Source organism: Ambystoma mexicanum, chromosome 3p (genome assembly GCF_040938575.1).
Source record: "Ambystoma mexicanum isolate Mex_15411 chromosome 3p, UKY_AmexF1_1, whole genome shotgun sequence".
Classification (NCBI taxonomy): Eukaryota; Metazoa; Chordata; class Amphibia; order Caudata; family Ambystomatidae; genus Ambystoma; species Ambystoma mexicanum.
In genome coordinates this window covers 1,171,961,578-1,171,974,282 of record NC_090925.1, presented here as the reverse complement: position 1 = coordinate 1,171,974,282, position 12,705 = coordinate 1,171,961,578, and the positions used below count along the sequence as shown (strand labels likewise).

The 12,705-nt window shown below is 53.5% G+C and overlaps 1 protein-coding gene across 2 annotated transcripts in view; it reads left to right on the top strand.

The window, feature by feature from the left end:
* Positions 1 to 12,705, top strand: part of PITX1 (paired like homeodomain 1) — a 113,647-nt gene that overhangs the window by 73,064 nt on the left and 27,878 nt on the right. The window contains exon 3 of one of the 2 annotated variants that reach the window (XM_069652581.1): positions 10,444 to 10,590. The exons of the other annotated variant lie outside the window; for it this stretch is intronic. Within the exon in view, the coding sequence (XP_069508682.1) occupies positions 10,444 to 10,590 (147 nt within the window). The remainder of the gene's footprint in view (positions 1 to 10,443; positions 10,591 to 12,705) is intronic. 2 annotated transcript variants of the gene reach the window in all.

Genomic DNA, 12,705 nt, shown 5'->3' with positions numbered 1-12,705 from the left:
AAGCGATGTCTAAGGCTTATTCAGACCTTCTTTGGGAAAATTACACCTTATTTCTAAAATGTGTTCTAGAAAAGGGCGTTTGCGAAATTATAATTTTGGTATTTTTCAGCACAAAAATGGAACCTCTTTAAATGAATCCAGTACCTGGGCTTTTGACTAACTGGTTTCGCACAAAATGAAGTTGTTGATACCATTTATTGGACAAACTGGAAATGTTGCGCAGAGTTATCACACATTATTAGCTTTCAAAGTCCCATAGACTTCTTCATCAGGTGGCAGGCATATGGCAACAGCTGATGAAGAGCTAATGCATTGCCTCATCCCTGCATAATATTTCTCGTGAAAGTATTATTAATGTGATATGAGAACTAATATTAGTATGCAGGAGTAATAAAACGTATTTGTATGCAGATGTGAACAATTCTCAACACTAAGGAAAACATATCATATGCGCGTGCATGCATTTGAAAGTGGATGAAGATTAATCCCTGTTGATGATGTGCCATGAATTGCCAAAAGGTCATTCATTCTTTTCATCGGTGACACAACCTGCCAATCACTTATATAGTAGCAAATCCATCGAATGTACCATGATGTTGTTCTTTCGGAAACTATGTTGGGGAGAGGAGGCGCTGGTATTATGTTGGGGAGAGGAGGCGCCGGTGTTATGTTGGGGAGAGGAGGCGCCGGTGTTATGTTGGGGAGAGGAGGCGCCGGTGTTATGTTGGGGAGAGGAGGCACCGGTGTTATGTTGGGGAGAGGAGGCACCGGTGTTATGTTGGGGAGAGGAGGCGCCGGTGTTATGTTGGGGAGAGGAGGTGCCGGTGTTGTGTTGGGGAGAGGAGGCGCCGGTGTTATGTTGGGGAGAGGAGGCGCCGGTGTTATGTTGAGGAGAGGAGGCGGCGGTGTTATGTTGGGGAGAGGAGGCACCGGTGTTATGTTGGGGAGAGGAGGCGCTGGTGTTATGTTGGAGAGAGGAGGCGCCGGTGTTATGTTGGGGAGAGGAGGTGCCGGTGTTGTGTTGGGGAGAGGAGGCGCCGGTGTTATGTTGGGGAGAGGAGGCGCCGGTGTTATGTTAGGGAGAGGAGGCGCCGGTGTTATGTTGGGGAGAGGAGGCACCGGTGTTATGTTGGGGAGAGGAGGCACCGGTGTTATGTTGGGGAGAGGAGGCGCTGGTGTTATGTTGGGGAGAGGAGGTGCCGGTGTTGTGTTGGGGAGAGGAGGTGCCGGTGTTGTGTTGGGGAGAGGAGGCGCCGGTGTTATGTTGAGGAGAGGAGGCGGCGGTGTTATGTTGGGGAGAGGAGGCACCGGTGTTATGTTGGGGAGAGGAGGCGCTGGTGTTATGTTGGAGAGAGGAGGCGCCGGTGTTATGTTGGGGAGAGGAGGGGTTGGTGATATGTTGGGGAGAGGGGGGTTGGTGTTACGGCACTGTATATCTTTGTTATTCTACTTAAGCACATCATACTGTTTCTTCTTCAAAAATAGAAACATGCTTTCAAAGTAGACAAAGGAATGGAAAGACATACACCAATAGGAACACGGAAAACAGAGTTATAAATATAGAAAGCTCGGCGGATAGACAGCTAGAGAGAGATAGGTAGTCAGGCCTAGGCAGAGTGATAGAAGAAGGGATAGGTGAACAGAAATATAGAAGAGTCGATGTACATAGGTGTGGATTGGTGGATGGATGGATGGATGGATGGATGGGTAGATAGATAGATAGATAGATAGATAGATAGATAGATAGATAGATAGATAGATAGATAGATAGATAGACATTCAAAATGACAGAGAGATAACAATATGGGTGGGCATACTGTGGTGTTGACCAATGATTTTGGCAATTTGTTTGTATCATGTGTGATTTGACACATATTGCTTATATCTAGGCTTAGCTTTTGTGAAAATAAGTTCAATTGTGTAGCTCAGAAACGGTCATGGTCCTTCACCATTAGTATACAGTGACGTGTTAGAACATGTCTTCAAGTCCATAACACTGGTGTGCCACAATGATGGTGCCTAGTAAGCTGGTGTATCGGGGTACAGGAAAGTGTGGAACCACTAGGCCTTCCCTGGGTTTCTCAGAAGTACCTGGAGAGATGAGACATTCTACTATATAAACTACATGGACCATTCCAGCTCATTTTGTGTTTTAAATATGGACAATCTAGAATAGACATCTTCCCTCCAAGACGTGTCCCAGCACTAGAGTAGGGGAAAGGGCATTTGGGTGTGTACACCCTAAGACGTCTTAAAGTAACATACCTGTTCCTCGGTCCCCATTTTGACAGAAAATATGGAGGAATACATTTCAAAGGGCCTTTGTTAGCTAGTGATGTCCAGCCAAGTGTCCCCGTATGGCTACGATCCGGCACGTAGGAGTGCGTTACTGTGATTACATGTAATCTGGGGGTTGGATCCCAGGACAATGGAAAGGGATCCTAAAGTTCTGGGCAAAGGCCCAGATTGCCAAGTCTGCCGGCAATGTGGCCCCCTGGACAACCCAGCTGTGAGCTGTTGAACATGCTCTGAGCTGCCTGTACCAAAAAGGGCCTTTTGGAGTCGGAGGTCTCTTCGTGTTATTCCCCTGTGGGTTAAGCTGCCCCTCCCCCCACTTACCTTGAAAGCTTAAGTCTATAATCAGGGGCTCAATGCACACAGGTAGCAGCATGCTTTTGACACGGCTTTCTCCGGGGGGCTTGCGAATCTACCACCATTTCATGAACAGCACTATGTATGCTCTGGCGGGGGGGAGGGGCAATTCGGGTTTACGCCCTCTCTAGCTGGTGGTGCGGCACCTCCTTGCCTTTGGGCAAGGTTTAGTCCAGGAGGTTTTTTTGTGCCATTTTCTATTCAACAAGAACATTATACCAATGCCATACAGACATAATGCATGGCTGCGCCACAAAGACGCCGTGCCATGCGTACACCTGTTGCAAACACACTGCATTAAACCAATGCACATGGGAATGTGTTCAAATCTTAGACGCAGTGCAGGCTGAGTGCTTATAGACAGTATGCCCATTGAGCGCCAGCACTAACAGACACCTGGCATCAGCTCTTTGCCAAGCATTGTCACGGTGTGCTCCCCGGACACCTAGCAGCCACTGCTCCAGGGCTGATGATAAAGCTGTAGGCCCGGGAGATGTGGAGCCCCTTCAGACGAGTATGGACTCTTCCTGTCCCCCACTTTGTGATGGCAAAGCTGGGGCGCCGGATGGGGGCACCTCTTCTTCACTTTGGATCCTCCTGGAGATGCGCGTGTTCCACAGCAGCACACGGGCTAATGCCGCAAGTGCCGGTTGCAATGCGATGAGCTGTGCTTTGGAAAGGAACGGCCAACCCCACTCTACAGACCTGCATCATGTTAGTGCTTGGAAATGCCACTTTTAGGTTTCTTGGTGCTAGTTTCACAACGTCCAGTTGCATCAAAGGTGGACAGAAAAAAGGCCCAGGCACCAAAATAGCTGGGCCAGCATTTGCCAGATGAAGTGACTCATCCAAAAGGGTATGAGTTGTAATACATGTGTCAGGTTTTAAGCACATGTGTAGCAAATGCAGAATTGTAATGCAAATTAGTCTGCAACATAGGCCGGGGCTTCCAGCTGAATGGAGCAGTCATGCATCACATTGGCCCCAGGGACTCACATTTAAGCACAGTGTTCTAGCCAGCGTTTCCCCCTATACATCCCATACAAACATACGCTGTTCAGACTGGCTGGTGAACGGCCCTGAGTATTGCGTACTGCCCTCTCGCTCTCTCGCTCTATCTGAGACTATTGCATTGTTCTAGGGCCGCACCAGCGTCCCCTGTCAGGCCAATGAGTGACAATGAAGTCTGCCTTCTTAGAGACCCCCCCCCCCTCCCACTCCATGTTTGAAGCAGCTGAAAGGCTGCACGCGTACTCAGTGCAGTGAGAAGTGGACTGGTGTGTATTCCACATGTACCCCAAGAACTTCTGCATAGCCTGTGCTGGGCAAAACATGCTGCATAAATGCAGGGGGGTCTTCTTCTGTGTTCAACGGTAGAATCGATTGGTGGAATATATATATATATATATATATATATATAGAGAGAGAGAGAGGGCGACTAACTACGGATATAAGCACAACACGGAGTTTCTGTTTCTTCCTTCCGAGATCAACAGAACGCGTACCATATACTAATAACAAGTCGTGTGCAAGCACTAGTGTACTTCCGGTATATAGCTGGTGGTTGTTATTATTATTATCATCATTATTAATGTGATTCCAAGTACGTTTACATTGAATTGAAATATTAATAATGATAGCTATGGAACTTTTTGGAAGGGTTACACGTGATTGTTTTGCGGAGGATTGCCGAGATTCGTCGGTCTTTTGGGTTTTAAGCGGTGTCATGTATTGTTCCTGTCAGAGCGTGCTTCGGGCGCAAGTCTGGTGCCCATTTGAAGGCAACCTGCCCGCTTTGCTCCACGGGGTGCATTTTTCTCAGGGGGCGAGAGGCGGCCTTGTATGGTTGTTTTCGAGAAGTGGGAGCAGGCAGAGGAAACTTCCGCAACCGAGCAGTGACTCCGTGTGGGGAAGGTCATTGAAACAGGCGAGGGGGAGTGCGGGCTCCGGGTTCCCCGAGTGGCGCCCTGTCTCGGCCTCTTCGCCGCCCGATTCCAGGACCGAGACCATAAGACGTTACCGCCTCGTGTCCGGAGCCCTGGGGCTCGGTGCGCACTCTGGCCGTTCGCGACTGCCAGCAGCAGGCTTCCCCTCAAGTGCAAGGCCCACTCAGGGGTCCCTGGGGAGCAGTTACGGGTTATAGGACCTGTCCGTCCCCGTAAGATGAGGCACCGAGCGGACAGCGCACCCCCGCGCCGGCCAAAAGCGGTATCCCCGCAGTGTGCTCCCTGGGGGCGGAACCTCCAGTCACGGGCCCCGAGGGAGCCGAGCCGCGATATGGAGCCCACCTTCCGCCCACAGGGTGGCGTTTCCCAAATGACCTTGTGCCCCCCCTCTCCGCTCAATGATACCCTGGCACACGGCTGCCCCGGCCAATGCTCTGTGCCACTCTTTGTGTTGCATTGGGCATGTTCCAGGCGTGGCGCCATTGTTATATTGCATCGCCCACACCCCGGCCTCTTCCCTCGTGGGTGCTGTCGGCCCTGAACCTTAATGTTGTTTGTCCTGATCCCATCCAGAGGGCAGGTAATATCCATATCGCTGGGCCATACTCTTCCTCGCCACATTAGGGCGATGGCGAGGAAGAAGGGTAGAGTGGTAGAGCCACCACATCACGCCGAGGAATTTTAAATAGTCTTTGATGGGGCATTCGGAACAGAGAAATTGTTCGCACAGCTCTTTAATAAATTCGGTATCTTGGAGAGATTCTGCCCCAATCACTATTTATAGGTAATTGCGCCCCCAGCCCCCCCCCCACCCCCACAGCCCACCTCCCGGATATCCCAGGCACTGATAGATATCGCTTGCAACGGGTGGTGGGCAAAGTGTGAGTGAACCCAGATATCACCCCCACAGAATTGCGTCTTCCAATTCAGGAACGTCATTTTTACTTTCTTGGGGGCAGTTCTATGCACAGCGCCATGAAGCATCAACTACCCTCTGAGTAAATGTGCCGCCAGGGAGGATTTGGTGCCTCTACCTGGGAATGCCGGCCTTTCCGGAGAAGGGGTCCTTGGAAAGGAGGTGCGGGGTATTAGTACGAATAAGAGGGGGTTGAGCTTCAGGCGTGGGACCAATCAGAGGGAATAAGCGGCAAAGGAAGACTATTCCCCCGTGCTGCGGAAGAGCTTGTGCGTAGTTTGCTTGGCGCTTTGCTGTAGCTTTCCTTCTTAGCAATAGCACGAGCCGTCGTTGCATTTTATTCATCAAGCGCTTCATGGCGCCAGGAGCCTCCTGGCAGCGCACAGGCTGCCTGTGAAGTGATAAGGTGTGAGGCGCTGGTCTTCCATCACTGCAGAGAGCTTGGCTGGGAGCAATGTCCTGACGCCGAAGTGTCCTGGGCGCCCGGTGGCAGCCGCGCAAGATGGCGACGAATGGCGCACAATGACGACGCTAACATTAATGCGAATACTAACGCGTGGGGTGGCCTCGGCTCGACTTCGGCGTCACACGGAAGGGGCATTTTACCTCACGCTCTTCCACCCCGCGTGTGAAGGTCGGGACTGGCCGGGGCACCGTGGAAATGCGCATTTAGTGAGCGTTAACATTCACGTGTACAACTAACGAACAAATGTAACTAGCCATCTGACAAGAAACGGCTGGGGGGGCAACTGAAAACACCGTGGGGGCAGTGGGTTTCTGCTAAGTTAGGAGTTTGCGACGTGACTAATGTTCTCGGGTGTGTGTTGCGCGCTTCGTGTGGCGCCGGTAGATCTCCCGCGCAGATCGTTAACCACAGGGCCCTGTGCAAGCGGCATCACTGGGGGCAGAAGGTGGGGGGCGGACGTGCCATATTGGACTATATATATTGTAAGGGGGTATCGTTGACTCTGCGTATCAATGCAAACCCGTTCACAAGAAAGCGCGTCTCGTGCCCATAGACGACTGTGAGGTGGGTGCAGGCCTGGGCTGCAGGTATGTGGGTTACCAGTGGTACCACGGTGCATGGGCTCCTGTACGATGCCATGCACCGTGGTACCAGAGTCACCTCGCCTCCCACCTGTCAGCCACCATAGAGAAATGGTAGGGGGTGCGCGAAAGAGGGATGGAGGGATTGGGGGGGGGGGGCGGCTGGAAAAAGTGGGACTCTATTCCAAGTAGGCTGCTGTGAAAGTAAATGGCATATATGAGCCATGACAACTATGACTGCAGAGTTCTCACTCGGGGGAACGCCGTTCCCTGTAGTGCAGCGCTCCATTTCCAGCCCTGCCTATTAGAACTGTCCTGGGCGCCACTGCATGCCACCATAAGCCGCTGCAGGCAGCCCCGAGATGTCTCCACACCCGATAAGCATCCGCAGCATTACAGGCGCGAGCCATGACTTGTCATTAACCTCCGTTTTATTGCCACCTCAACGCGATTGCCTGGTTTCAATCTAAGCCACTCAATGTACCCAGCAGAGGGTGGCGCGGGTATGGCGCGCGAAACATGTACCCAGCTCGTGTTCTGTTCTTTTTAATGCACGGGCATGTTTAGGGGTGTGGAAATGGCACTCAAGGGTCGGACCCTCACCGCCACATCCCCAGTGCAGTCTGCTGCGAGGCTGCGCTCCTCGCCTGTTTTATGACAACGGCGGGTAGTCTGGTCCATCGCCCCGGTCTGCTCGGTCGTTATTTTTTATACATGATTCACCAGGTCGTGTGATATTCGACTCATATCTGCCTTCTTGGAAGATACTCGGGTGTCTGCAGAGAATGAATAAAGCACGGGTTATAAGGAGAGGTTATTGTACAGAATTCGACTTCCCAAGAATTCGTGTCGCGCTCCGCCATGTGATGCGTGCGGACGCCGTTTGGGGTGGAACTGGCGGGGGCTCTCGGCTCAGGTCAGCAACAGCGACGAGGATATGAAGACGCTGACCTCCGGGATCTCGGAATACGTACTAATGGGAAAGCGTTCCTCCTGGGCGGGGGGGGGCACCGTCATTCCCGCGGAGCAGAGACCCAGGAGGCCACCCTTCGGTCGCCAGCGCACCCCTCCCGGGAGCGGGGACCCCCCTCCGCGGGAGTTCAGCGCCCTTCCAGCGATATATTCAGGGCGGAGGCTGGCTGCGGGCCTGGCAGTTTCTGCTGGAGCGGTTCTTGCGGGCTGGGTCGCCTGGAGGTCAGTGCAGTGGAGGAAACCGCGCCAGGCCAAGGCCAACTGAAGGGAAACGGGAACAGGGTGCACCCTGGGCTGCCCCCGGGTCGGGGCCGAGGAACGGGGGAAATTAAAGTGACCCCGCTTGGAAGCAAACTGTTTTAGCGTCTTGTTAGAGAAACTCAGTGGGGACACGGGTTCATGGCACGAGTTGCACACTGGGAATCCAGTAAAAAACGACTTTACAGGAGCTACCTGAGTTATAGCCCCGCAGCTCACTATAGGGTAATAAAGAAAAAAATGTTCCCCGGTATTTCAGGAAAATAAAGTCTAATAAATAGGGTCATTTGTTGACAATGTTCTCTTTACCGCTGAAACGACCGCAGATGTAACTCGGAGGGCCTGATGGACAAAGCTTTCTTCAATGGGTGCATCCCTTCGAAACACGCTTTGCTAATCTGGGCGGAAAGTGAGCGCGGATGTCTGTTGGCGCAGACATCCATCATCCCACTTCCACGGGCACCCTGAGGAGCATGTGTTCACAAGTGCAGTCCGGCGCCCATAGACCACCCGGGCCTGATTCTCAAGCTCGTTTTACAATGGCGCAATCACACGAAAAAAAAACCTTTTGCAAATCAGGTCCCTGGTGTGGTACGGAGCCATAAACAACCACCGACGCCCCGAATTTCTTTTGTAAATAGAATACACAGACACGTTTTCTAATGGGAAAACCCCATTGGAAAACGCTCTGTGGATAGGTGTCACTACGGCTGCAAGAAAATTAAGAAATATGATTAGTGTAATCCACCCGCCACTCTCTAAATATTCGTGGTCCGATGGATCTGTGGAGGGGCGGGGGAGTGGGTTCACAGGGGACTTCCTTGCAGAGTCAATAACACCGAAGTCCCCAAAAGGAAGCATTGAAGCCAGTGAGTCGCGGGTGGTGAGTGGGAGTGCGGGTGGGGGGCCGAGCCATCGCTTTATATGCGAATTCGCTGTGGCCCCAAGGCCCGGCATGAAGAGGAGCACGCGCGGATCAGCCCTCGGGTTCCCGCTCCAGCCCAGCGGACCTTTCTGGGCCCCGGCATGTGCCCCTCTCACCGGGAAGCTGTGGGCCCCCGTCCTCGGGGTGCGAGATGGGGGCTGCCATCCACCCAACGCCCGTGAATCCTCGACTACGGCACCGAGGGCAGCACGGGAACCCAGCATGGCATATGCGCCCAGACTGCCACGCGTGTGCGGTCCCCTCTGCTGGGGCGCGTGTGCCACGCACGTACACCAGCGGGCGGGCTGCACACGCGTGCTGAAATCACGCCGTGGGTTCCAACTAACCCCCCTGTGAGCGGCATCCGTTGCCCGCCTGATTTGCACACATGGAAGCGCTTTACGCCGCTGTGGCCTTCACCGTAGATTCAAAATGGCGCTAGCGTAACGCAAGTCATATGGATGTCTTATTTCCCCACAAAGGGCCACGGCATTTTTTCGACGTCAAACCGGAGCCAGGCAGGGCTGCATGTGGGACAGTGGAGCGGAGGCACGAGCGGTGATTTTACGATAGATTTGTCCGCAAAGGCTGACAGAAGAGCTAAAGTTGTTATGTTTAAACACAATGTGAAATTAGCCCCGTTATATTTGTGCAGATGTGTTGCCTATAACTTACACAACATACGGTATATTCTGTGAGAAATGTTGCGTGTTTGTCGCTGGACACTCGGGACAAGAATGAAAGCGTGCATTTGCTTTCGCTGATGAATCGCCGCATGTGCACGGCGTGTTTGTGGGCCGTGCACGAAGGCGCACGCCGCCACCGCGAAGCGTGTATGCTGTATTGTTCCACTGCTGACCTTATATCCATCCTGATGTCTTTTCTGCTAACATGTATGAAACCGTGAAGTGTGGGTTTGCTGCAGGAGACGCCTTTGCCTCGCATGCCGGCGACCCGGCGAGCACGTCGTGTCCCATAACTGCCTGTCTTGGGTTACGCAGAACTGTATACAATGATGTATGTGTTTGGGGAACTGTCCGTAAATATTTAGATTACGCAGATAGCGCAGATACAGGAAGGGCCCAGATGAGGCTTTCTGGGAGCCCCGTGGCCGCTATGGGAAGGGGGAGCCCCCCCGCCCCAACCCCCCTCCGCCGCCCAGCCCCTGGGAGGCAATAGTGCCATGCAGCGTCTGGCCCACAGCCCCGGGCTCTTTAATAAGAGCGGGGCGGCTTCTGCAGCGCCCGTGGCCGGGGCGGGGAGGGGAGGGGGGGGTTGGAGGGATACTGTTTCTTTAAGAGACATTCCTGCCCCGTTTTGTCAGCAAACCGCCTGAATGCTCGTCCCTGTCTGAGAGGCGCTGCCTGCACCCAGCCCTCTGCCGAGGAGACCATAGGCTGAGCGCCGGCTGCACTTAATTTATGACCGAGACGGGGAGGTTTTAACCTTCTGGGGGAGGAGCGCTGCTTAACTACAGGCATCTGAGCCGGGGCAGGACACTGTGCACAGCTGAGAAGCCAGGCCGGCGATCCCCGCTCCGTGCCAGGGCCCCCGCCCCACCCACCCACCCACCGTGGAACTCCGGTGCGGACCCCGCAAGGCTGCTGTTGGGGGTCGGGAGTGCTGCTGCTGTTTTTTTTTCAATGTGTTGAAGCCACAAGGGTGGATGTTGTTTTCTGCCGCCGTGGAGGACTAAAGCCGTGTTCTTGTCATGGATTCTTTCAAAGGTGGCATGAGTCTGGAGCGGTTGCCCGAGAGCCTGCGGCCGCCACCCGTGCACGACCTGACGAGCGGCTTCCACCTGCAGCGGCCGGCCGAAGCCCGGGAGGCGGTGGAGAACTCGGCCAGCGAGTCTTCGGACACCGAGGTGCCAGGTAAAGGGGCCTTGAGCCGCGCTAGGGGGGGGGGGAGTGGGGCCGCGGGGGTATGGGGGCAAGTGGCCCGGCCAGGCGCTTCCTGTGATGCGGCACTCAGAGGCCACCTTCGCGCACACTGAACTGCCTGACACACAAGCGCGCCTCTCTGCCGAGTGGCACGCATTCCCCTGGCATGCATGTTCCTAGTGTATTTTCCGCAAACATGCAGAATACAGTTGCGTCTTTCCCACTGCCACTTTCGTATAACAACACTGCAACATTTTAGCAAGTTGTGGGGGTGACAGGCTGCGGCGCTCATGCCGAGTTCTTCTTAATGCCCGGGGCCACTGTGTCCATAATGTGCCCGTTTGTTTCCCGTTGATAATGCAGGCTGCTATCGAGTATAACTGCGCGCGCCGTGCAGAAGGCGGAACGCCATCGCTGGGGCCGATTTACATTACCGTCCACATGCAAAATATATACAAAACGAGCAAAGACTGCGACAATGGCGGCCGCGCTCTTTCTCCGAGCAGCAATGCATGGACACCGTCCGCGGACTTTTCACGTGTTTTAATTTGCGAGGGTTTTGCAGGCAGCGGCCATATGTTTAAATGGCACAAATACGAGCATCTCGCCTTCCAGATTTCCCAGCTAATCCTGCGAGACCAGTCCCCTGGCCCCGCCACCCCCAGGAAAGAAGCGCGATCTTTGAAATATGGGACGCGTGGGACAGCCATCTCTGTGGGTGATTTGCGCCCGTGCCCACGCGTGAGCTGCATAGAAAGCCTGGCCAGTGCATGGCTCCAGAGGCCGCACGTGTACTTGGTGCTTCCGATTTCTACACGGCGGGGGTTCGCGTCGGCTGTTTTCCTCACAGCAACAACAAACAATGTGACGTAGCATTTTATTTTCCCAGGAGAAGGTCTGAGCACATCGCCCACCTGTTTCCCTCAGGACTACGAGCAGGGCGTAGGCACCGACCCAGTCATACACGTGCCGCAGGAAAAGACAGAGAATTAGCAAAAGGATTTTATTTTCCCAGTGGCGTCACCCTTTGGTGCATTTCCGACTACATAAAAAGTGCACATTTACAACGGCCATCCGGGGAAGACTTTCTGTACCAATTCCTTTAAATCCGCCAATAATATGCAGCACTTTCATTTTGCGAAAGATACGGGGCAGTATCTGTTGCCCAGCAGCACATGCACTCCCGGTTCTGTGTGCGGAAATCCTGAAGAAGGCGCGTAACATGCATTCCTGGTTCCGTGCGCGGAAATCCTGAAGGAGGCGCGTAACATGCATTCCTGGTTCTGTGTGCGGAAATCCTGAAGGAGGCGCGTAACATGCATTCCTGGTTCTGTGTGCGGAAATCCTGAAGGAGGCGCGTAACATGCATTCCTGGTTCTGTGTGCGGAAATCCTGAAGGAGGCGCGTAACATGCATTCCTGGTTCCGTGCGCGGAAATCCTGAAGGAGACGCGTAACATGCATTCCTGGTTCCGTGCGCCGAAAACCTGAAGGAGATTCGTAACATGCACTCCTGCTTCTGTAACATGCATACCTGGTTCTGTGTGCGGAAATCCTGAAGGAGGATCGTAATACGCATTACTGGTTCCGTGTTCGGAAATCCTGAAGGCGGCGCGTAACATGCACTCCTGGTTCTGTAACATGCATGCCTGGTTCTGAGTGCGGATATCCTGAAGGAGACTCGTAACATGCACTCCTGGTTCTGTAACATGCATGCCTGGTTCCGTGTGCGATAATCCTGAAGGCGGCGCGTAACATGCACTCCTGGTTCTGTAACATGCTTGCCTGGTTCTGTGTACGGAAATCCTGAAGGAGACTCGTAACATGCACTCCTGGTTCTGTAACATGCATGCCTGGTTCCGTGTGCGGAAATCCTGAAGGCGGCGCGTAACATGCACTCCTGGTTCTGTGGTAAGCAGAGCTGTTCGCCAGAGATGGCCCGTCGCGGAATTCTGCCTTGCGAACTTGCCTTCTGCAGATATCCAGGTCTGCCTTGTCTGCAGTACACGTGTGCGCCCCTTCGATGCATTCCAGTCCAGACGGGAATATATACATAGATGCTGAAAACCTCTAGATGAAGTGGACGAATTGGGGCGTTTCACCCAGT